Source organism: Mya arenaria, chromosome 5, assembly GCF_026914265.1.
Source record: "Mya arenaria isolate MELC-2E11 chromosome 5, ASM2691426v1".
In the NCBI taxonomy this organism is placed as follows: domain Eukaryota; kingdom Metazoa; phylum Mollusca; class Bivalvia; order Myida; family Myidae; genus Mya; species Mya arenaria.
The window spans coordinates 64,573,455-64,600,535 of NC_069126.1; the positions used below are offsets into that span (position 1 = coordinate 64,573,455).

The following is a 27,081-nucleotide window of genomic DNA, read 5'->3' on the forward strand; positions in this document are numbered from 1 at the left end:
AATTTTATATAGCAGTTAAACTTTATGAATTAGCTCTTGGGAATCTTTAAAATGTTTGCATTAATACACTTCACTGGCAATCAATTTAAACTTAGATCAATAAATACAACTTTAAAGCACTACATTTAATTATTGGTATGATTAAAAAATACGAACTACTTCAACTGATGTCCCGGCATACATACGAGGTTGTTTTCGATAAAACTGGCCGAGGAGCTCCGAATGGTCATTTTCTTGTTCAAAATCGAAAGCAGTGGAAATTGATCAAGCTCTAGTTGTGTTCATGTTTGGCTGAATATGAGTTCTAATTAGATATGGAGTAAGTTCAAGTTTTCATATCTACTGTTTGGTTTAACTTGACTGGAGTGTGTGTGTATATATATATATATATATCAAATCTAGATATTATCTAGAGCAAAACACGTTTCCAATTTGTTTACTATACAGTATATTTTCTTTTTCTTGCACCATTATTTTGATACTTTCTCAAAACAACTCATCTGAACTGGATCGTGATCCGTAGTAGAAACACCTTGATCTAATATCTGGCTTCTGTATCTCTAAATATCCCTTGGGACGATTTTGAACATCTGAAAATCGACATTTAATAATTTGACCTGGATAGCGAGGCGTGTTTGGTTAGTATTATTTTAGACACAACCAGGGGTTGAACTGGAGTAATGACTACGGGCATGAAATATTAGCTGCTGAAATTCTTATAAATGGTTACCATTAAAGCAGGTATATAAATCAGGCATTCGCAAAACATACTGAAGCAACTTTGTACGAGTGTCCGACTATGCTGTCCGTATGAAAATATAACATAAACTGACTCGTTGGAGTTAGAACTAGCATGGACTCCTATTAGACTTAAACAGTTAATATTCAAATTTTGATGAACTCTTAATCGCGAATGGCCTATTTTTACTGCGTTTTATTAGTCAGGGGTGCTCATCCAGTCGATATGCACTCGGTGATCCCTCTATATATTCTATATAAAACCGCCATCTTGAATGGCGTTGAAAATGAGTCGCAGAAAACTCGAGCGTGACTTTATCGGAGAGTTTACATATGTAGCAGACCACGCGCATGATATTAAACCCTAGGACCTTCGTGTTTATATAAGTCAAAACAAGTACAAACTTGTTTATGTCTGCACATCGCGAAGACATATTTATGAATTAATCATTTAATCGTATAGACGGTGGAGAAGAGACACCCTTCACTAAATCACTTTTTGTGTGTTTTAGATGAAACATGTTCTTTGGGTTTAGCGCAATTTTCCAACATTATTTCAGCTATATATGGCGACCGGTTCAGCTAACCAGTTTCCTGGACTGTATTCTAACCAGTACTAACTTGCCCTTCCTCAAGAAGCCGGCAACTTTTCCACATGTGGAGGAAAATCGACTTCTTTGTCAAATTTTCATGAAATGGTATGACCAGCCACGACCGGGGATCGAACCCGTATCGCCCGGTTACAAAACGAAAGCACTAATCACTTTGCCACGTCCGTGGCTTACTTCACTAATCACTAGTTATTCAAGAGGACGACCTCTTTACAACATTCCCTTTTCAGTGTCAATGCTTAATTTAATCGTGTACACTCGGTTATCAAGTATAAACAGAATATCCAATGTTTTTTTTATAATATTTGCCAAGATGCCACGACTATTTCAGTAATCTATACCGTTAATCTTTCTTTTAAACGACTTATTTCACCATTGATCTCACCATAAATCTAAATGAAGCCACACATTCTTTTTTTTTTACTTTGTTTATACACCAATTATCATAAGAAAAACTTTAAACCGTCAATCACTCCATCACATCATATGTGAGCAGTTAGACGCTATAATATTTAGTTCAAACTTAGCGCAGATGGTTTACTCCGCAGCTATCGCGATTTAAACTTGACTATTTAAAACTACTATGAAAATATACTACAGAAATGATTGGCGCGAAATGGTTTAAGCGATATTAGTGGCACGCGCCAGAGTGTATTTTATGTGATCATCAAAGCAAGTAGAGACATGTTTTACAACTCATCCAATCAAATTGCCTGACTTAACATCTTATCGATAAACAACCTGAAACATTTATCATTTTAACGCAGTCTGCTGACAAGTACACTACGTTAAATCGCAGTTTTTAAAGAAGACATCAAGCGGAAAAAGAAAGGTGTCAAATCAGGTAAGGGTCCTATATTTTTATTTAAGCAGACGGCAGTTTTAATATAAGGTCTAGGGTTAAGTTACTGATATCATCGCCGTACTATATAGTATTTTGACCGCTCTTAATGCATTATCAATGAGCGTTAAGTTTGATAAATGTCTGGTTTTATCATTTTTACCACAGTGACGCACGTCTGTGTATAATTTAGGGTATAGAGATATTTGTAAAAAAACACAGAATAGCCATTTTTTATATAATTTATTTACATATATACATTAGTTATATACAGAAGAAACAATTTAAATATTATAGGTTCATTTACTCAAAGTCACTAGCTTTGATCCAACTATTGAATTTCTTCGGATAATATTTCCATTTCACAAAATACTGTTTATATTTTCCTATTCCTTTTGTCTTTTCGATTTTATCAATTTTAAAAGTCTGATCTGGATCAAACGTTATTTATGCAGTTCAGATTCATAAATTGTTCCTTTAATTTCCTCATCTTGTAAGTCACGTAGTCTGTAGAAGGTAAAGTTCCTCTATGATATCTTTTGTGAATCTGGAAGATCTCGCCCGTGTAAGTCTCATCAGAAGCTGGTGTAAAGACATTTCTCAGATGACTGATTCTCACGTAATTCCCGACTTTGAATTTGAAAGGCTTAAGTTTTGTGTCTGGTTTCGCATACTTTCGATTTTGGGTAAAGTAGGTAGCTAGTCGCACTTCCTCCTGGTTACTGTCTATGACTTTGGAGGGTGGCATTCCAATAATTCTGTGATACGTATGATTGTAGCTGTATGCTATGTCTTGTAAGACAGGCAGATAGGAGTAACTGTCGTTGTGGGTGAAATATCGGTACAATCTACGCTTGATGGGATGGTTAGAATGACTCTCTCCCGAGTTGAGGCTTTTGTTTCGTTTTGGGTCGGAAAATATCTGACATCATATTCACGCATCAGCGTCTGGACTTTGTAGCTCGAAACTCCTGACCTGTAATTGAAAATTATTTTCAATTTAGAATGGCAGGTGAATTCAAAGTTGAATTCCCTTTACAATACTCTCTAATTGACATACTATAAGTAATGGTATATTGTTTATAAGTAATGTGTTACAAATAATTCGTGATAAATTAGCGCAAACGGAAATTGATACACATTTTGTAAAATGAACAATGTTTATGAAACATACCTTTGTCAGTTATAAGCTTTGCAGGAGATCTTTTGGATGACGTGAAGATGTCTCTGAAAGCTTTGGTCACCTCCTCTCCCGTTTTTGCTTTTAAGGGTCGTAACTATACGTACTTGGAAAACGTGTCTATGACTAACAATATATACTTGTAGCCCTGGTTCAAGTCCACAAATTTAACCATATCAATTAGATCTCCCATCCACAAATCATCTTTTCCTGCAATGGTTTGTGTAGACTGTAGGATTCGTGATTATGCAAGAACTTTCGTATTCTGTGCATTCCTATATTATATTTTCCTTCTTCTCTTACTACTTTATACAGTTTCTGTGGCCAAGCAAAACTACCGGGATGCTTAGGATCGTCATAAATTGTTTTTAGATAGTCCTCCCACGGAGCCATGTCTTCTCAGTTCCGTGTTCAACCAACAAATGAATGAAGAACTCAGTTTGAGTGTTTTTATTCTACGTCCTGACTATCCATGTATTCTTCTTCGTTTTTATCTTCTTCGCTTTCTTCACTATCCTCCAAGTCAAATAAGTCTTCAAAGGCGATCTTCTTTTTCTTCAATACGCGTTTTACTGCGGATGTCAAACTGATTCCTTTACTGCGGAACTCGTTAACTTGTTGGACAATCTCACGAAGGGTAGAATTTGTCATCAGTGGAAACCAGTATGTTTCCAACAACGTTTGGTATCTATCGAAGAAGTTTTTTTCTTTATGTGGTTGCATATGTTTTCCTGCCATATCCGTTGCATCATATTCGTTTTCTCCATCGTCAATAAATTTGTCGTACAGCTTGTTGAACTTGTTTTGGCTACAACGTTGAGCAAGGTCTCATATATGTCTATATCTCTTATTATCTTCTACATCATTATCCATTTCATTTTCATCTTCTTCCGTGCTTGCCCTTTTAGCAGGACGTTCCCTATTTTCTGAACACCAACCACTTTTCACGTGCCTCTGAACGTCGTGCTCTGAATCAAACAAGAGTCCACAATCATCACAAGCATGTGCTTTATCTGCCATGACATTTTCCTTTTCTTCGTCGATGTGAACACCTTGAAATCCAACCGATGAATGATAAAGTTATGGTACACTCATCTCTTTTATAGTTTCGCACTGACCTGCGTGAATATGATTGGTTATGCCAAGTCGGTTTTGGCGTTCTGGCATCTGATTGATCAGCCTTGTTTGGTTCCCTGTTTGAGTGTCTATCCATGTCAAATCGTATATTAATCTATCATTTTCTGACGTAAAGGGTTTCAAGTCTACGAACAAATACATGTTAGGATTCTTAATGGCTCTTGCGAAGGCTTTTTGGAATTTTTCGGTGTTACCGGGGTACATCTGTCGAGCTAGTGTCATGATTGTTTGTCGATCTACTGGGTTGTTAAACAGCACTAGGTAATGACAATTCCTCATTTGAGTCGCGTCCTTGTTGCCAAATAAATTTTGGTTGATGGAAATCACAGATAAAGACCTATGATGTGATCCCTCGGTAAATTAATCAGTTATCCATTTATCCTTGCCCGATTCCTGTACAATTCGTCCAATATCAGTAAATTGTTGATTCTGGGATCAAAGAAATCATCGTTCTCTATAATCGTTGGAATGCCTTGAACAAATTTCACTCTTGGAAATACTGTACTCTGACCTAACGTGTGTGGTTGCCATCTTTTGTAAAGCCACACTATTCTCTGTATGTTTGGCTGGATTCTAGTGGTATTGTGCAGCATCAAGTCCTTAACAAATGTTGTCTTTCCACAAGCTGAAATATATCAATTAAGAATGCGATTTAACATGTGATAAGGTAGCTACCGATATTACAAAATTCAAAAACATTGTGATTACTCGATTTTTACAAAAATCTTTGGAAGATAACTACCTGTGGGTCCCGATATCATCATGGTAAACGGATGTAGAAATACCATGCTTCTGCTCATAACTGTCCTCTCTTGGTGGTGGTGGTGGTGGCGCTCCCTGTGGTGGTAGTGGCGCTCCCGGTGGTGGCGGTCCCAGATGTGGTGGTGGTGGTGGTGGTGGTGGTGGTGGCGCTCCCTGTGGTGGTGGTGGTGGTGGTTGTGGTAGTAGCGCTCCCAGATGTGGTGGTGGTGGTGGTGGTGGTGGTGCTCCCTGTGTTGGTGGTGGTGGTGGTGATGGAGGAGAAGACACACTAAGTTTCTGTTTGAAGTGTCTCAACATCGTATCCTTTCTACTATAATCCTGATTACATTCCGGGCACTTGTTCATGTTTTCTCTCTGGCGGTCAGCTACCAACTGATACTATATTAGTGATTTCCTAAATATTATATCATAATGAAAATATAAGACGTATCTATGTCGATTTTAACCAATCAAATGCTTTTGTCAAATTATCTGTACGCGTGCGCAACAATATGATTACTAAAGAGAATGCAGTCATTTTAAATTTCATTTTTAGATCAAGAGCTATCGTGATCGGATGTAAAATCGTATACGGAAACACAGCAAACAAATTAAGATAAGGTAATTATTTAGCACTTCTTTAGTCTCGCCTGGCTCTATCTTAGTCTCGCCTGGCTTTTTTTTTCGGGCGTAATTTTTGACTAGTTCTTGTTAGATCTACTATTTATTATACAATATATATGTTTTATTATGTTGAAAGTTAGATGTTTCAACATAAATATTTATAGCATTTAAAAAGAGACTAATGAATGTCATTCTAATTACAGAACTCATCATGGTTTACCAATGTGAACAATGTGGTAGTAACTTCCAAAAGCTTAGTCAACTGTTGCAGCATAGGCGCACCACGAATCACTGGAAACATATGTGTGATTCCTGCAAGAAGTCATTTTCCAGATAGCAGAATTTCGATAGACATTTGCGAAAGCACAATGATGAAAACAGCCATCACTGTCCTAAGTGCCTAAGAGCGCTTACAAGGGATGACGCATTAGACGAACTCTTGCATCATGAACATAGTTGGTCAAAGACTAAACGTTCTTCGGATAGTCAAGAGGGTGGTGGAGCTGCGAAAAGGCAGAAACTAGAAGACAGCACAGCAAGTTTCTATGACATTGAGAAAGTTGGTGTAAATAAGATAGAACAGTTTAGAACTACGGCCATTTATTACAAAGTGAATGTCAAAAACCTGGAAATACAAGAATTACCATCTATATTGAAAACACTGAAAACGATTTTCCAGTCTATCCTTGAACACATCACAGAGATGATAATGGATACTGATTTGGTACGGATTTCCATTGACAATCCTGAGTTAGACTTTCCAATCACACTGGAATTCATGCCACGCCGGGAACTGACTGTTGAGGAAATACTATCGGAAATCGAAGATGTTCTTCAATCGTACCAACAATTCGTCCTGGACGAAACCTTTCGCATCGATATTGTTCATGTTAAGGCGCCCTATGGGAAGGGGCATTAACAGAAAGCATTCGTAGATATAGTAAGGCTACTACAAAGTAAAGGAAGTGGCATCCAGATTAGAAATAACGATGAACTTTGCTGTGCTCGTGCCATAGTGACAGCGATAGCCAGGGTAGAAGAACATCCTCAGTGGGATAGTATACGTAGAGGATATGGTCTTCAAAACGTAATGGCAGTAGACTTACACAGGAAGGCTTAAGTATCACTGAGACAATGTGGAATTGAAGAAGTGAAAAGGTTTCAAGCTGTACTCCCAAACTATCAGATACATGTCGTGTCAAGAACGTTTCAATGGTATTATCTACGAGGGCCCAGAAGGAGGCGTTCCTATCTACCTTTACTACCACGACGAACATTTTGACGTCATCACCAAGATGACTGGCTTTCTAAACAGAAGTTACTACTGTGAAACTTGTAAAAAAAAATGTTATTCTAACAAAGAGCGACGTGTTTGTAATAACCCCTGTGTGTACTGCCATCAACTGCATACAGATGAAACAGAATATTGGCGGTTCTGTGACAAATGCAACAGATACTTTAAGAATGGCATCTGCTTTCAAATGCATCTGAAGAAGAGTAGCGAGGATGTTAAAAACACATGTGAAATATATTTTAAATGCAAGGATTGTGACCAGACTATTAATTTGAAGAGACACAAAAAGGCTCACGTCTGCCATGAAGTGTGTTGTAAGACATGCAGAGATTTTTTCTCAGAAGACCACCAATGTTACATGCAGCCAGTTGAGAGAGAAGAGAAAACTAACAAAACAACCAGCAAGAATGAACGTACTTCATACATATTTTCTTTGATTTTAAATCGACACAGGATGATCGTTTGGAGTGTGATCAAGGCTTTGTTGAGGGAAAAACCAATAAATGCAACAACTGTAGAAAATCGTGGTGTGGATCCAATGAGAACAGGCCTAATCTGTGTGTAGCACACAGAGTTTGTGACGTGTGTCTTCACAGCCCTGTTACATCAGAATCATCGTGTAAAACATGCGGTAAAAACGAAAGAATATTTCAAGGACTTGAGACGACAGAAGGCTTTTGCAAATGGTTGTTCTCTGAAGAAAACGTTGGAGCTACAGTGATCTGTCACATTTTCAAAGGGTATGACAGCTACCCGATCCTCCAGTATCTACATAACAACTCTATCCTTCCAGACGTGATCACAACGGGATCTAAATACATGTCTGTTAAGGTATCCCTGTGCAACATTCGAATGATAGACTCACTAAACTGTATTCCCATGCCCTTGGCGGATATGCCGGTTTTTTTGGCGATACTGAGTAAGCAAAAGGTTACTTTCCTCATTTGTTCAATCGTAAGGAAAACCAAAGCGCAATTTTACCACACCTTCCTGATCTACAGTTTTACGCACCAGACAGCATGAAACCAGAGGCCAGACGAACGTTTTTACAGTGGCACGAGATAAACAAGACTAAACCATTCGACCTCCAGAAATAATTATTACGTTACTGCCAGTCAGATGTGGATATTCTTAGAAAATGCTGTTTGAAATTTCGAGAGTTGTTCATGGATTTAACAGACCCGTTCAAGAATGTATCACTATTGCGTCCGCATGTCATCTTGTATACAGAACAAATTTTCTAGAGCACGAGAGCATTGCCGTGATACCACCGCATGGCTACCGGCCAGAAGAAAAACAGTCCACCATGGCTTACCAATGGATGTCGTATCTAGCACACACAAAGCAGATTAACATCCAACACGGGAGAAACATGGGAGAAAGGCACATTGGTCCTTTCAAAGTGGACGGTTACTACGAAACAGATTCTGGTAAAAAGGTGGTAATGGAGTTCCACGGTTGTTTCTGGCACGGGTGTTCAAAGTGTTTTTTCTAAGACAACAGTCAATCCGGTGACTAATATGAACATGGGAGATTTGCATGATAGGACCAAAGAGAAACAACAATTCTTAGCAGAAAATGGCTATACGTGCATCTCTATATGGGAGTGCGATTTCATGCAAGATATACCGACGAATGCCGACTTGAAACAGTATATACAAAACCTTGAGTTGGTAAGTCCACTAGAACCTAGAGATGCTTTCTTTGGGGGTCGCACAGAAGCCTTTAAACTGTATGAATAAACATCAGCGACAAACCAAATCATATATTATGACGTGACCTCTCTTTGTCCGTTCGTCAACAAGACAGGAAAAATACCTGTTGGGCACCCACATATAATTTCAGGGAATTTCCAAGACATCAGCCACTATGAAGGTTTGATTAAATGCAAAGTGCTACCACCTAGGGGATTACATGTCCCAGTGTTATCTATGAAATGGAATGGAAAACTTTTGTTAAGTTTATGTCGCGTATGCAGTGAAAACTTTCAACAGAGCCCGTGTGAGCATACCGATGGTGAGAGAGCATTTGTTGGTACTTGAGTCACTGATGAGCTGAAAGAGGCATTGACACAAGGTTATATCCTTCAAACCATCTATGAAGTCAGGCATTTTGAGTAAGTGTCCCAGTATGATCAAGAGTTGCAATCTGGTGGACTGTTTACCGAGTATGTTAACACCTTTTTGAAAGTAAAACAACATGCGAGTTGCTAGCTAGATTGGTGTATCGATAAAAATACCAAACTAAAGTACATTCAACAATATCACGAGGAGGAGGGCATTCTGCTAGACTACAACAAGATTGAGAGAAATCCTGGATTGAGATCACTGACCAAACTTATGCTGAACTCCTTCTGGGGTAAATTTGGTCAACGAACAAATTTGACCCAAACCTCATTCATAACAGACCCTGCATAATTCTTCGAAATGATGACTTCTGACCAGCAGAGAGTGAAAAATGTACGCTTCCTGAAAGACGAGTCTGTGAAGTAAGAATGGGTGTACAACGATGACTTCATTGAGGCTTCTGCTAGAACCAATGACATTATCGCAGCCTATACTACAGCACACGCACGCCTCAAGCTCTACGGCTACTTGAAACAGCTTGATAGGCGGGTATTCTATTGTGACACTGACTCTATCGTATTCAAGACAGCCCCGGGACAGTGGGAGCCACCACTCGGGGACTACCTAGGAGACCTCACTGACGAGGTTCCTAATAACAAGATCACAGCATTTGTTACTGGTGGTCCTAAGAATTATGCCTTCAAACTCTCCTGTCCAAACAAAAAAGGGCAAAAGTCGATTTGCAAAGTGCGCGGTATTACTCTGAATTTCAAAACCTCTATTGATATCAACAACCAAACAGTTAAAGACATGGTAACTGGACATAGTAATGTGGATCATACATCTGTCATTGATGAAAACAGGATTGTTAGAAACCCTTCCACAGGACATGTGCTTACAAAACGAGAAATTAAAGATTATATTGTGTTTGACAAGCGCGTGATTAAATATGACTATCAAACTGTTCCCTACGGAATATAATTACGAACTATTACTTATGAACCTTATAACAATTGCATATATGTTATGTACGTTTGTCATTGAACCTGTATGTTGTATTCTTAGTTTGTTGTGTTGGTACTGTATGCTTGTGTTGTATATCATACATTAATAAATAAATACTTATATACTACAACTGGCTCTCGTTATTTTGTAAAATATAAAAAAAAACGCTAATAAAACAATGCCATCTTTAAGCATATTTGACTGCTATATAAATATGTGTTGTTATAAAGCGATGTACATAGCGCTGATATTATTTACACTCCTACGCGACAGTCCATATAGAGAAGTATACATGCTGACCTCCACTGACCTGACGCTCTAATAGTGAGATATTGAAAAGGTCGTCTGCTCAATGAATTGATTATATTTAAATATGGCGGCTTATATCGTCTGCTCTACTTAACCGCCCACGACCTGTTCGACCCAGAAAAGGTCACGGGCGAGCAGGTCCAAAAAGCGACTCATTTTCTACGCCATCCAAGATGGCGGTTTTATGTAGAATATATAGAGAGGTCACCGAGTGCATATCGACTGGATGAGCACCCCTGACTACTTATACTCTTATATAGACATGAGGTTATCAGTTTATTGAGTTGGTAGTTATATTAAAACATTTGTTGTAAGTAGATGTGATGAATTAGGTATGATTGTTCTTTCATTTTTTTTAGTATGTTTAAATAAGAATATTGTTTTAGTTTATTGTATCGAAAATGACCATAAACCAATCAGTCGTTCGTTATCATTTTCCACTTTATTGAAATAAGTATAGATTTTTACTTTTTACAAATTTATACAAAACTAAAAAACGACATCTTCCGATGAGCTATAAATCTGGTTCATTTCTAGGCATTCCAGTTCAAGAAATGGTTCCACAGACAACTTTGAGGTAACTTGGCAGGACAAGCTCATTGTGGCAGCAATAGACTTTGGGACAACATTCAGTGGTTTCGTTGTGTCATTTCTCGATGAGTATCAGCAAGATAAAACTGGTCGCTTTATCTCACACGATTGGTCTAGTGGAGAGGGAGTTAGGTAGAGTGTTATTTCAACATTATCAAGGTCTGAATAGCAAGGACTTAAATTACTATCCAAGCAACGGAAACACGCTTCCCTATTATTCGTTATAGTACTTTTTTTGTTTTGTCTAAAACCGATATATTCTTATATCATTTAACACTGCGGTATATTATGCTGGTAACCATAGCATAGCATGTTCACAATTAACTTGTCACATCAAAATCTCACAGTCGTGTTTAGAAATGAGACGAAATTAATAAAAAAAATGTCCATTCATACGCAATTTATATAAACCATATTTAGAACAACCAAGACGCCGACTGCTGTCTTGCTTAGACCTGATACAACGTTGGATTCTTTTGGTTATGAAGCAGAGGATCGGTTTCTTGCTGAAAACATTGAAGACGATGAAAATAATGAAAAAAGTGTTGATCGAGAGACCTGGTACTTCTTCCGACACTTCAAAATGAAACTGTATGGTGACAAAGTACGTAAGGTCATTCATCTGTTTCTGGCGTCTGCTCTAAAACTTAATATTAATTAATATTAATTTTGATATTATAGTATAACGTTATTGAGCGTCTGTTCGTAAATGTATTTAAACTTTATACAATATAACTACATAGGTGTTGATATATTCCAGCGTCTCAAACCAATCACTTTGGACAGTAAAATACCGGACGAGAGAGGACGGGAGCTCCCTGCAATCTTAGTTTTCTCGAGAGCAATCGCCTACATGAAGACCAAGATATTCGAAGTCGTATCGGATAAGTTTCCAAACGTTAGAGAAGATGACATTTACTACGTTCTGACATGTCCTGCCATTTGGTCAGACACTTCCAAGCAATTTATGTCTAATGCTGCTGAAAAGGTACAACTGTTGTTTTTTTTCGTTTTAGAATGTGCTGCATTTTATGTACTTTCGTGAACATAAGTAGAAACACGTAGTTTATCGAAGTTTGTTTCTGCTTTAGGCTGGAATTCCGTACGACCACCTGCGTATTGCTCTTGAGCCAGAGTGCGCCGCTGTGTATTTGCTGACAAAAGAAGTGCCGTCTGTTAGTTCCTCATTTCGAGAGCGTTTCCCAAGGAACGAAGGAGATTGCTACATAGTTGCTGATCTTGGAGGTAATGACTGATATACATGTGTAATTTACTATATATCAGAAATTTAATTTTCGATAACAAGTGTTTTAAATTGAAGTTTGATCTTTTGTCTATAAAGTTTTTTAAAGGAAATTATTTTACGAAAAATGGCCATTTAAAAAAAGATTGTCCCTAACATATAAAAATATGAGAAATGTAAGCCATGTTGTCAATTTAAGTATGCGCACCTGTTATTTTGTAGTTAAAAAGCCGATTTGAATACCACAGTAATTCTTATCCAAATAAGGTGTGTTGTTCAAGTTGCTTTTGCTCCAGGTGGTACTTTGGACATAGCAGCACACAGAATCAACAAGAACCACAAATACGATGAAATAATGATTCCAGATGGGGGACCTAGCGGGGGCAACAACATCAACTTTAAGTTTGAGCAATTACTGGTGTCCGTTTCAGGTGCCCAGGCATTTTTATTATTTAAAGATAAAAACTCGCAGGATTACCTCTATTTTATGAGGACTTTTGAACACAAGAAGTGTGGGTTTCCAGGTGATGCAGGCTCAAAAAGTGTTACCATGCTAATGCCATTAACATTCGCCGAACGTCATATAGAAGAAAATCACGAGACATTAAAGGATTCTGTTCGCCAGACCTCGTTTTCACAGTCTGTTGTCTTGATCCCCGGTAAGATTACAGTGAAGAACTCCCTTTTTGAGAGTTTCTTTGAAGAAACTTTGGTGCAGATTGAAGATAAGCTGGTTGAGGTCATGGAAAGGCTTTCGAAACGATACAATATCAAAGCCATATTTTGTGTTGGAGGTTTTTCCGATTGTAAACTCGTTAAAGAGAGAATTAAAGCCAGATTTTCCGAAAAGCACCTCGTGGTTATCCCCGCCGAGGCAAACGTTGCCATCATGAAGGGAGCAATAATCTACGGAAGGGATGAAAGGTTAATAGAAACGCGCATCAGCAAGTACACTTTTGGTTTGGATTGGAATGAAGATTTCGATCCTAAAGTCCACCCTGTAAGCAAGCAGGAAAACACGGATGACGGATACATGTGCAAAGATATTTTTAAGGTGATCGCTAAAGTAAATGAACCAATACCAACTAACAGACCTACTCAAACGTTCGATTCTTATGTAAAGACAGCTTCCCAGACAGCTATGGAGTTTCCGTTCTATAGAACTCTTACTGATCCCCCGCCAAGGTTCATTGATGAGCCAAACTGTTATTTTATGGGCTCAATGAAGGTATCTTTGGAAGACACTGCAGGAGGAACAGATCGGTTTGTGACGTTAAAGATATACCTAGGAGCGACGACGCTTCGAGCTGAAGCCATTGACAACAAGGGCAGGACCCATAGGGTTACATTTTTGCTTGGACAAACACAGGTTTAAAACATGGAAGACTAACGGTTGGAGTAAGATCATAACGAGGATCCTTAGTTTGCCATATGGTGTTGATAGTATGTTAGTGTTATTTTAGGATAATTAAATGTGGAAATAAGTTTACGATTTTTACTTAATGATACTGCTGTTTGTAGAAAATATAATTATATATACGCATTGTAATTACACAAAATCATGACATAATTTATTTATAGAAACAATCGAAAAGAGATGAATATTGTATTGTGTTATGTCCGTTTTGACATATTATTTAGTTTTACAGCTTAAACATGTTATAATAATTGTGTTGTTGAAATAAATTGTATTGTTTTTTGACTATAAATATAGAATTTTAAGTGGATTAATTTGACCGTCGCATGCATACGAAAATGAATTGGTACCATTTGAAAGAGTAATATATATGCAAAAAGCTACAGAAACATGCTCAGTAGCAAAAAGTTTAAACATAAACCCGGTTTAGTGGCAATGGGCAAACGCCAAAGGCATAGAACACAAATTCACAAACAATAAACATAGAACAGCACAAAACCTTTTTATATTTACTGCCTTGATTGGAATAGCATGGCCTAGCATAGTGCGAAACAGCATGATATAATGCAACCATAGTAACGCGCTACCGGTCCAGGTGACGTTTTGTCGTATGTATGCTGAATTAAAAACTTAATAAAATAAATATAAGCTGCAGAAATTCTTAAAAAAATCGGCGATTCTGTTTGACGACGTTTGTGCGACGTCACCTGAAAATATGACGTCAATCGGCCGTTGCATTTTGAAATAAACAACGTTTGCTCTATAACAGTCAAGCATGCTATGAATGTCGATATGTCGTCACAAGAAAGTTTGGAAATTCGCGCAAACATTAAGTTTTGCAAAGAAATAGGGAAAACACCATCCGAAACGTATAAGCTACTAAAGCTGACACGGGGAGACAGCTGCGTTTGCCGTGCACTGGTTTTCAAGTGGCATCGACGCTATTCTGATGGCCGACAGTCCCTTGAAGATGATGCAGGTCGTGGACGGAAGTCAACAATCGGACCGTCAGCTGTGACGTCAATTGATGAGAAACTGGAAGCGGATTGCAGAATGACTGTACGGGAGCTGTCAGAGGCTGCCACTGTCAGCTATGGAATCGCACACAGCATTCTGACCACCGAATTAAACATGCGGAAGGTATTTAGCAGTATTCACTTCTCTTGTATAATGATATTTATTTGTATGATTAAGCTAGACTTACCTTCGGAGAAGGTAAGGCGAAGGTTGATCTTAATTTCATCCGACACAAAACTCCGTCAGGGCTCACACAGATTCCGGACGCAGTATTCAGCGAATCAAATACATTCATATTTTACATTCGGAACTCCTCGGCCATTTTTTTCAAAAACAACCTCGGATGTATGCAGGTACATCAGTTGAAGTAGTTCGTAAAATTTTAAATTATATCATTAATTAAATGTAATGTTTTAGAGTTGTATTTATTGATCTAAGTTTAAATTGATTGCCAATGAATTGTATTATTGCAAACATAATTAAGAATCCCAAGAGTTAAGTCACAAAGTTTAACTGCTAAATAAAATTACTACGCGATCTACTTGCAGCGGACTTAAACGTACCACTTTTTGAGTATGTAAACCGTCCAAATACATCCGAGGTTGTTTTCGATAAAATGGCCGAGGAGCTCCGAATGTCATATTTTAAAGACGAAAATATGTCAAAGACAAATTTTCGAAAACATTTGGAAAGAAATCATGATATTATTCGGGTGGATGTGGGTGATGTTTTCTTGTGCTATTCCTCCAGGACTTAATAATGATCGTTTGAGCGTTTTCCGGTAATCCTCGCTGTCGCAAAAACGTCCTGATATATTCAAAACAATCAACCACATCTTCGTCAATGGATGCTTTGTTGTGTGGTTTGTGTTCGAGTTTTAACACGCCTCTGGTAGGAGCTTATATCAATCCCGGTCCTTTGATCAGCTTTAACAACATTGGCCACCACACCTGAATCGGCCAAATTGGAACTATTATTATCGCTTCTGTGCGGTCCCTTTCGATTTTTTGCAGGATACGAGTCAGTAAATTGAAAGGAGCAAATATGTAATATAGTTGCCCTGTCTATCGCAATGAAAACGCGTCTTAGCCTATGCAATCTGTATCAGGAAAGCGACTGACAAGTTGTTTCAGTTTTGCATTTAATTTTGATGCAAATAAATCTATAGATATGTTCGGATATATGTTCATTAAAGTTTTGAAAATGGATGACTCAAGCGACCATTCCGTGTCATCGTTTTGTGATCTACTCAGTTTATCTGCTTGCTTATTGTCTACCCCTGCAATGTGGGAAGTCGACACTTGAATACTTCTAGTAATGCACCAAAACCAAAACCGTCGCGCAATTTCATCTTATGAGGTTATCTTTCCCCCATATCTGTTTAGATATGAGCAACATGTGGTATTGTCCGTATATATTCTAACATGTACATGGCTCGTATTTTTACAAAACGTACGTATTGCAATGTCACACGCCTTCAATTCTAAAACGTTTATATGCAACTCTTTTTCTTGTGGTGACCAATAACCATTTGTTCGCGAGTTATTTGTTTGGTCATATGCTCCATACACGTCTTGAGAAGCATCAGAAAAAATAACAATGTCAGTGTCAAGTGATCGTGGTACGTTCATAAAACCGTCAAAATTTCCACGGTTAATACGTAATTGTTTTTCTTTTACTTTTTCCATGGGTCTTATGTGTAAAGGTGCATGCGTCACCCCTGGCTCTGCGGCGATTAATTTCCCTATCATTTTTGCAAAATCACGAATACTTGTTCGTTTTTTCTGAATCATTTCTTTACATAATTGCAAAATGTCCTGGCATTTTTCATGTGTCAACCGAATAGTCATCGAAGTTGAACACAAAATGAAACCTAGAAAAGTTATTTTTTGGCACGGGACTAAAACTGATTTTCCTACATTTACCGTAAGTCCCAGTTGATCCAGAAGGTGAATCGTATCTCTAACATTGTTTAAATATGAATTGAATGTATCACCTAATAAACACGAATCGTCAATGAAGTATACGCTAATATGTCCTAATGACCGTAAGTATGCGAACACCGGTTTCATGCACTTTGTCCAAATTTTTGGGCTGCAACTGTAACCCATGACTTAAGCGTAAATTTGATATTTCACACCATCGAACATAAATCTAAAATAACGACGATCCTGTTCTCTTTTCATAATCGAGTTATAAGCGTCTGATATATCAGATGATGCAAGATAACAGTCTTTCCTCATTGCATTGATAGCTTGGCGAAGAGATTCCATTTTAAAATGTGTTTTCTCCACATATGTTTCATTAAACGATTTTAAATTTAGAATAATTCTTACACGACCGTCTTTTTTATGTCGAATAAATATATTTGAGATAAATTCGTTAACTGAATCGTCTGGAGCCCATTATATTATACCACTTTGTAAAAAAAAAACGTTCAAGTTTTGCCTCAATTTTTTGAGAATCCTCAACATCAAAATTAAAAGGTTTTGGTACAAAAATTTGTTAAGGGGTTTCCGTAAGTTCGACACTACATCCACGTATTGTGTTTAATACCCATGTATCACTTGTGATGGATTCCCACAATGCAATTCTTTGAGCTGTCTTTCCTGCCGAAAAATTGCCTGGAGTATTGTAAAGGCGTATTTGAATTTCATTACTTACATTTAAGATTTTTTCACCGATTTCCCCCTTTTTAAAAAAACAAACTGGTTTCGATGGAAAGAGCGGCTGTTTCTCGGGATGTTCGTCGAATTTGTCTTGAAGTTGGAGTTGTTGTAGCTCGCGCTGTTGACGTAATCCCGTGGATTGTACCTGGACGCCCCTCACCGTCGCGCTAATAAAGGCTTTCTCTGTGATTGGTTTGTGACGGTGGCTTCTTTCAATTGTTTGATTTTGTCATTTAATTTGTCGCCGAAAAGAAATGTTGTCGAAGACACGTTTGAGCACAATGGCCGATATGCAGGTTGTAAATCCTTTTTGATTTTCTCCATCCTGCCTTCATTTGACTGCACCACAGCTTGTGTTAACATTTTGAATGTGTCATTTGCCAGTTCCCCGATTTCTTGGCGAGGTCCGTTTTGTTTGATGTTTTGAAGTAGTTTCAAAACCGGCACGATTGCTTGGCAAATATATCCTTGTGTTTTCTGCATTGCAAAGTCATACGCTTTCGTTTCTCGTCTAAGTTGGTTCCAAATAGTCTCGTCAACTTTTGGAACTTGGAGATTATCAATTTTTTTTGGTCTACGATGTTTTTCATTTAATTGTTTTAATTTTTATTCCTTAGGTTTTAATCTTAAAACCTTGTTAGTGACATCCGCTAAACCAGAAATAATATCTTCGCCAGTTTCAACACTGTCCTAAAAAAAGTCGACAAATCGGACCACTCGTCCCCGTTGGGTGCCTATTGTCCCGCCTGGTTTTTAGCCATGAAAGAATCAATGTCTCCTGATTTGTCTGACTCATAGTCATCCGCTGATAAGCGCGGCCGCTTTGCTTGTTGTGGGACTGTTTCTTCGACCGGCCTTTTCAAATTATCTAGGTCAGAACGCATCGACTGCATGGTCTGATTAATTGTTTGTAAAGATAGAGCTAGATCTGATAAGCCTGGCCCTGCCGACAAATTGCTTGTTTTGTTCCCCATAGCTTCAAGCTGCGCAAACAACCCGTTCCTTACTGTATGCGCAGGGTCATTTCCGCCCTGGCAATGTGCCAACTGAAAACAAATTGGACAATTTGGCAACTTATTGATATAAACTTTGTAATGCTTACGACTGTAGAATTTCGATAATGTATTTTGTCTTATACATGTAACTAAGTTACCCGGATGATTTATATCCATCATAAACCGGTGATCATTGCGCATATTGTCTTGGTGACGTAAATCCATCACACAAGATACTTAAGTAACAAAGTCAGAGGCCGTTTGGTTCGCGTTGGTAATGCTAAAAATAGCACTATAATAAAGAAATCACATGATCGGTCATATGATTTAGATAAGGTCAAGGTAATCAGAAACGGATGCGGTGCATTCTCTCGAATGTTCCAGAGGAAAACCCCAAATTTTTCTCAACATTGCAAAAAGACTGTTTTCAAAGCGCTCTGCTTGTTCTTGTCATAACGTTTCGATTGCCGATTGATCTTTATAAATATTTAATTCTTCGTTACGCATTAAAAGTTTTGTAACGCGCTCCTTTTTTGAAGCCTGTCAACTTCAGTACTAAAAGTCTTGTATTTTCGCGATCGAATCTAGATTTTTGAATTTCTCCGCGTGCTTTATGTTGATTTTAAAATCAAATTATATCCGTACACTTTGCAAAATTGCTGTTTAGTTTATTTTAAGCTTATCATGGAAGGTGTTTTGGTGGCTGGTGACTCCAATGTCTACAGACTCCGAGATTCGAGCAACACTCGGTCTGTCAACGTGAATATTTCATTCCTGGCCGTCTCAGGTAAGTTTCATTATACAATATTTGAATTGGATAAAAACCTTAATTTTTACGACATAAATTTGTTTTGATTCATGAGTACTATATCTTTCAGATCTTATACTGATTATGTCAATCATAGTAACTGTAAAAAGAAGGTTTTTGAGTACAAAACTGCAGCCGTTCCAGATGTATGTATGTTTGTATCCTTGTGGTCAAGGATAACCTGTGAAAGTGCAAGCACTTATTTCCAATTGGGTCCTTTGTTTTTGCTGAAGGGACAGCACGCGGAAGAGACAGTGGCGGGATACAAGGAAATCTGTGTGCGATACCCTAGCTTTTTGGAAAGGACCCTTTGGTTCTTTTACGTGCTCGGTGTAAAGCACCGATACACCGGCTACAACTTTCCTAAGTTTAACCAGAATTGAGTACACCACTTATAATGTCTTTAATTGCCGAGTGCCAGGCAAGGGAACTACTTATACCAACTTTTAACGTCTGGTATGACGCGGCCAGGAATCAAACCCACAACCTCCCGCTCCATAGGCGGACATCTAGGCCACAAAGTGTTACACACAATAGTACTATCTAAGTCGTTAACATTGGTGAACTTGTTGCCTGACTGTACCAGGTCGTTCAAGTGGGTTTCCCCCGGGTACTCATGGTTTCCCTAACAACACAAGACCACACTTAAAGGTAATGTTGTGCCAAGGAGAGATATAATGCACCAGTCAATTGTAACCATGCCCCCCCCCCCTCAGTCCATCGAATAGCAGGAACTTTGACCTGTCCAGTCAATTCCAAGTAAATTTGCTACCATGTGGGAACAAACTGCTGGTAAAATTTCTGCCAAATGGAAGGCCCATTCCCCAGTTTTCAGCGCGAAAAAAACAAAACCACAGAATTCACTTGGCACTGAGGGGCTTAAAGGCTAAATAAAGGAAGAGACGATTCCAGCCATCGTAGCAAGCCAATAGACTGTGACACCTGTATGAAATGGTGGTGCAATCAAATAAAACTGCATTTGTTAAAGGAACCATATCTTTAAGAATAGATTAAATATGTAAGCGTGAGATCAGTGACGTTCACAAGTTGCCACACTTGAGGCATGAAGCAATTTTTTTTTTAACTTAATTATATAACGGCAAGTTACAATGGTTTCAGGCAATTAAATTCTAAAAGCAAATTGCCCAACTGGGCAAGTTTCACAAAACTACTATTACAAAGAATGTAACTGCTATGCATAAAAAAGCTGCCAATGCTTTTTAATATCACTAGAAATGCTCACAGTACTTTATGAATGATGTTAAGAACAAATCGCTATCTATGCTAAAATTAATATCTATGTATTTTTCACTTGTTTGAAGGTGCTCGTTACGTAAAAGACAGGAAGAACTTCCGCTGCCGAGTTCGGGAAGAGGTGGAACATCAGCATTTCAGGAGTATATACCTCCACCTTGGTTCCAATGATGTATTTTGTACAATCGAGGATTTCTACAGGTGCATAGTTTAGATGATTTAAAAGGATTTTATAAAATATTCATTATTGAATATGTGAATTGCTGTAATAAGTTTTGAAACTCTTATTTTTAAATTTAGTACTTTCTAATTTGACACGTATGTAAACGCGTTTCTGCAACACCATATATTATCTTTAAACATATGTTACTATATATAGTAACAGTTTGCGTTGTCCAATTGGTAATACCTGCGCACTAGGGCCATACTCATCAAACGTGATTATAGCCCCGGAAATGTTATCAATGACATGATCGATAATAGTCATGCAATTATTCACTACTTGATGGAGTTGACATGGTTGAATGCATGCATGGTACGGTAGTTGAGTCAATTGGCTCCTTCTGCCTTTCAAATAGGAACGATTCACTGAGGCACTAGCCTTGCAGGTAATCCAGCAGACATCGGGAAAACTGTCTGTCCGACGTTCCTGACTGGTAAATTTTGACTCGGTCCGACTAAATTTGTGATGGGGTCAGTCCGTCTGATCGACAGTATTCACGGCGAGGTGTAAATAAAAAAAATAATGAAGATTTAATCTTTATCAATTATAAAACACGGATTTAAAGTAAGAATAATTTATTTTGTTTAACAGAAAATCGTTTTTTTTTAATGAAATTATCAAATAACCATTTGTTTTCGAATCCGATGTCGTTTTCCGATAGTGTAAAAGTCGGAATGCATACCGCATTAAATCAAACACCATGCAGCATTTGCCTCCCTTTGCAATACATTACAAAATAATGTTTACTACTGTGTATATATCGCGCGATGTTTTGAAACGCTAAAATGATAAACTTTTGTCATAAACATTGGAATGCTTTAAATGATAGTTCCAAATGTTTCAAACAATAATCTTATCCATAATCCTTTGGAACATGCTATTTGATAACGAAAACCGTACTGGTATGGTCCAAAGAATACAAATTGCCAAAAAATCGCCCAGTCGGAATTTTCATTACGATTAAGTGCGAGTGTCTGTCAAAATATGGCAACCTGAAATATTAGTTATTTGTGATAAAGATTTACTGGTTAATATCTTAATACATTTTTATTTCTTGTAATTGTAAAATTAGCAACAAAGGCTTTGATAAAGCAAGTTATCAAACAAAAATTGTAGGACCAGCAAATTTTCTATCGGACCGACAAAATATCAGAGGCTGTGGGTTCGAATGACCGAGACTTTTTCTGAACTTTCGTGATGTCTGATCCAGGAAAAAAAATCTATTTTAACAAATGCATGATAAGTAACACATTCCCCAGAAGACTTCTGACCATCTTTCTTTGAAAAAGATCATTTTGTCTTCAACTCTCTATTTATTGTGTGCTGACATTGAATTTTGTTTACATCATTGTCATCAACATCACTACTTTCAAGTGATAATGAACAGAAAGAGCAATTATACATATTTTTCAAACTCAACACAGCCAGTACTTTCTTTTTTTATTTTGAAGCTAAGAATAAAACAGATAAAAGCATTTGTATTAAACCTAAGTTTTGACACTTCATCAAGAATCGTAATAAAATACTGATTTTTTTCCAATGAAACAGACCATTTTTGGATTCAGGAATGCTTCAGAGGTTGTAGATGTTCTCAGAGAGACAGCTCCTGGAGCAGAGATTGTTCTGTGCTCAATCTTGCCGAGGGCGCCAGACTTTAGCGGACGCGGTTTCTTGTCCTTGAAGATGTTGAGAGCATGCCAACATTGGGTGATGCGCGCCAACCAAGCACTGCAAGATGTTGCATTACATATACCCTATGTGAGGTTTTTTCAGTATGACTGCTCAACAGAGGTAAGATACTCCAATCCCCAACGCCAATAACAAAAAATAATTTATTACTTTAAATAATTTAAAATTTATAGCTATCTGAATGGACCTTTTATTATGTGTTTATGTAGATCTTGCCGTGGAATGTCAAATCAGATGCCAGTCAGTTATCAGTTTTTCAGGTCAAAGTTAAAATGTCTGCTTATATAGATCTGTTTTATGATGGTCTGATAAATGGCCAAAATTAACATATTTTGAATGTGTATTTGATCAGATAGTAATGACTAGAATTTTTTTGTCAATTCCAAAATACTGTTCTAGTTCATTATATCTGAGACCTTTTTCCGAGTTTCTTAAATCCAGAACAGGTTAACTCTGACCTAGTTTGGTTTAAACTTTATTAATTTTACAACCACTGTGAAAAAAGTTAATTGTAAAGTTACTCTTATTGGCACAATTTTGCGCAAAAGTGAGTTTTTGTATTGTGGGGTTACAAGAGAAAAGCCACTTGTCTGGCATGGTAACCAAAAATCCCAAACTCACTTGTGCCCAGGCCAGGAATTCAACCCAGGTAGCCTTGCTAAGGAGTGAGTGTGCTAACCACTGCACTTACCAGACAATCACCCAGTTTAGAAATGTGTGATGTGTAAATGCATTTGAAATTATAGCTAGTACATGTATTCTAATCCATTCAGATATTATTTTGCTTTAATTTATTATATATATATATATCTATGTATTTCATTAATTAAATAATTCTTTTATAAAGTAGCATGAGACAGGTTTCAATATTAATCGTGGCCTACTAATATGTTAATCATATAAAGTATACCGCCTTAAAGGCATGTTGAGTAAATATTTACAACTGGGATAAAAGCTCTTTTCTGCCGATGCATCTCCTTTTTTACATGTTTATACATTGTTAATAATCTAGGTTCTGGCCAAGGATGGACTGCATCTTAACAGATATGGAGCAAGACGGTGCCTGCAAGATCTTCATGCTGACTCCCATTGGTTGTATGATGAAGTAGATGAAGAAGAGTGGCCAGAACTACAAGAGATAGAGCCGTCAGCAGCTGAGGAGGAGGATGCAACCGTACCACCAGTAAAAACTATGGAACAGCGGTCGTATGCCACTGTAGTGCAGCAGGTTAATAAAACTGATATTTTATATTTGTTGTACGCATTTGACATATTACCTCTGTGATGTAGATTTAAGTTGGTTTCATGTTGTGGCTCAGGTACAATACAATATGATTATGATTCAGATGATGGCACAGATTCATGAAGAAGATCTGAAGAACGTGCCTATTCGCATTAAACTTCCGGAAAAGAAGGAAAAGGTTCAATTTCTTGCGCTATGATTTTCACAATGTATCGGTATTTAATATATTATTTTTCGATGAACATCAGACACATTTAAATGCATAAGCAGCTTTAAAAAAAAAGCATTCATCGCTGATCAGATGATTTAATATATGCTCAGGGGTATTTGAAACTATACTAAGTTATTGATAATAAGAATCTTATGAGTACAATCATTGACTTCCATCTCTTTGAAGCTAGGCAGTTTTGGTTTTCAATGTTGCAGAACCATGAATTGGTATATGCCACAGTTTAAAGCTTTTAACAAAACTGCGTAAGAAATGTGTACTGTATGAACAAGTGTAATAGTAATTTCAATATTATATGGTATTTTTAATTAATTCTTTTCCAGGTTCAAAAGAGACGGGAAACCCCAGAGAGAAAAGGCCGAAAGAAGATGAAGGTGCAGGAAAGGAAGCGTGGGAAGACAAGGTTGTCATAATTTTTATTCTTTATTTCATGGCTACATGATATTGTCACACTTGTACACACAGACATATAATACATACTAAACCACTGGTTTCTTTTGCTTATTTCTGATTAACGTAATGTACAAAAAATGTGTAAAGTTAAATGGGTTCTTTTTATATATTCTTCTTTAGATTAAATAGGAAATGATAACCTATGCTACAAATAGAAGATTGTCTTGTCTGTTGTTAATTCTGGGTTAAAATTTATTTTCATTCATGAAAAAAAAAGAAAAGTAAATAACAGATTATATTATTATGTATTATTATGCATTTTTATATTGCAGTATTATTGACACCAGTGACCATGTTCATCTGCTTCTGTGGGATGTTGCAGTTTGCCTTCCAGCTAGGAACATACATGGCTTACCCTTGGTATATAATATGACGACCTTGGTACATTAACATTGCAAACAAAAATGCATGAGTGTTGTTTAATTCAAGACAATTGTTATGTATGATGAAAGGAGTACACTGTAGATGTTATAATTACTTCATTGTATCATTCATATTTTGTTAGTTAAGATATTACAATACTTTAATTGAAGGCTTTGGTCAAGCATGAATGAAGAAAATGTCTATAGAGATATTTTCACATGTATATAAAAAGATGGTTTAAGTAGTATTTTCAATTAATTTTACATTTCAGAAACTGAAAGCTGTGACAGCAGGAAAGAAAGTCGGGAGAAAAAACCCACCATTGCCTAAGCCAAAAAGATGTGCGAACAAGGTATTAAAAATTCAAATCAATTATTTAACTGTATTAAAAATAAATTTAACTTTTATTATTTCAAATGATTTATGACAAATAATTTATTTGTCATAAATCATTTCATGGTGAAATTGCTTACATGTGATTGTCAATATTCTCATAATATCTCATTTAAGGTGTGTTACTACACAATAGGGAAATCATGGTAACGCATAGTTGTTTCAACTTTTATAACTGTTTTGAATAGTTATGCCCAATGGTTACTTTTTTACTTTAACTTCAACATTTTTAGCATCAACATTGGTTGAACTGTCCTGACTGCAAGGTTAGATGTTCTAGGGACGATTTTCTCCTAGATCATATACACAAACGTCATGTTCATGGAAGGACCATTTCAACGTATATTCAGATGGATGTTAAATCAAAGGTAAATGAGATTAGGAAATGAAACATCTTTTTGATCAAAAGTCACAAATAGTCTGATCTCGTTGATTATTGAGAGAGTGACTGGTATTTTTTTGTAGAGACATGTTTAAAATAAATGATATAAAAGAAATAATAAAGGAGTTTTGAGGTAGCAGAATTTGGTGATGTAGAAAAAAATAATATAATTCTATATAATTGTAAAAGATATGTAAAACATATTAAGATCAAATATCTGTAGACAGTTCTTACTCTTGAAGAATATTATTTATTACTTGTTTAAATTATACTCTTTGTTGACTCAGGATTCTCCAAGGAAACAGGCACCAGAGGCAATCTTTGAGGATAAGGAAGACCGTCAAGTAAATCTCAATCCCCCCAAGAAAGGTAAGAAAAAAATAACAGAAGGGTACGTATTTACAAAGAAATCAGTGCATTTAAATGTTCGACATGATTGTTGTGACTAAGTTTGCTTTGTATGACATTGGAAGTATTCAGAAGATAACTCTTTATTTTATTATTTTTTAGTTTACAGTATTAAGCATTTGTAGGCAATGTATTCATTTCAGATTTATGGTATTACAAGCTTATTTTTAAAATGTTTAAACTGTTAATGTTAAAAGCATGAAAATCTTTACAGACTTTCAACAGAACGTGGATACTACAAGAAGGAGGTTATTGTTGGCCAATGATGTTGAGCAGAACCCTGGACCGGTAAATAGTATTCACTTTCATTATACTTATTAAAGGGCAACAGTAATAATTATCATTATAATCATAAACTTAGTCAATATTCAATTCAAACAAAGTCTTGAGAACATTTGTCTTAAAAATGTAATCATAAAAACGATTAATTTATTTAATATGTTAAGAAGTGGTTTAAGGTTTTTAGAATAATATATTCACTAAAAATATGTGTGAAATATGATGATTTACTATGTTTATTGAAGATCATTTTGTTATTGTTACAATTTTACATGTTTTATCAAGTTACATTCTATTTACTTGCATTCCTATTTATTAGACTACTAGAGTAGCAGAAACCTTCATCAGCATTGAGGATTGGTTGTCAACACTACCAGAGGGTCAGCTCCATGACACAACAGATTTACTCTCATGCCCCATTAATTTGGTAAAACACTTGAACTGAGATATGGATTACAAAATTATGCATTATATGTATATAAGAATTATTTTCTTACCCCTTTTAATTTTTTCATGATACATATAAATAACATGTGTCAATTGATTGTTTTTTTCTATAACATTCTTTATTTTCTGAAGAAGAAAAACCTTTGTCAATGACTCTTATATCCCTTTCTTCAATGGTGAGTCCTGTGACCTTCCAGCCTCTGGACCATATACTGTAGCTGACCATTTACAAAACATGGAAAAAGTAAGGTCAGGACAACTTGATTATAAAATGCTTAATAGAAATACACTTATAAATAAGTTACTTTGTGTTGAAGACAGGTCCATGTGCAAGAATAAAGGGGGTAATGATCAAGGACCTTCTACCTCCTCTGCCCACTCTGATTCTGTTTTGGAAAATGATAAACAATTGAGATACGACTTTATTGAAAC

The 27,081-nt window shown here is 36.8% G+C and overlaps 2 protein-coding genes across 2 annotated transcripts; both read left to right on the forward strand.

Annotated features, from left to right (window-relative positions):
• Window positions 1-184: 184 nt before the first annotated feature.
• LOC128233900 (heat shock 70 kDa protein 12A-like) lies at window positions 185-14,242 on the forward strand. Its single transcript, XM_052947771.1, has 6 exons — window positions 185-319; window positions 11,084-11,269; window positions 11,558-11,741; window positions 11,898-12,125; window positions 12,229-12,382; window positions 12,677-14,242. The coding sequence occupies exons 1-6, from the start codon at window positions 315-317 to the stop codon at window positions 13,753-13,755; spliced, it is 1,836 nt and encodes a 611-aa protein (XP_052803731.1). The 5' UTR covers window positions 185-314; the 3' UTR covers window positions 13,756-14,242.
• A 347-nt stretch (window positions 14,243-14,589) lies between these two features.
• Window positions 14,590-26,647, forward strand: LOC128235882 (uncharacterized). Its single transcript, XM_052950669.1, has 13 exons — window positions 14,590-14,937; window positions 19,157-19,265; window positions 20,609-20,741; window positions 22,329-22,554; window positions 23,465-23,680; window positions 23,799-23,873; window positions 24,248-24,327; window positions 24,650-24,737; window positions 25,012-25,092; window positions 25,367-25,501; window positions 25,803-25,884; window positions 26,138-26,211; window positions 26,522-26,647. The coding sequence occupies exons 1-13, from the start codon at window positions 14,590-14,592 to the stop codon at window positions 26,645-26,647; spliced, it is 1,773 nt and encodes a 590-aa protein (XP_052806629.1).
• Window positions 26,648-27,081: the final 434 nt, after the last annotated feature.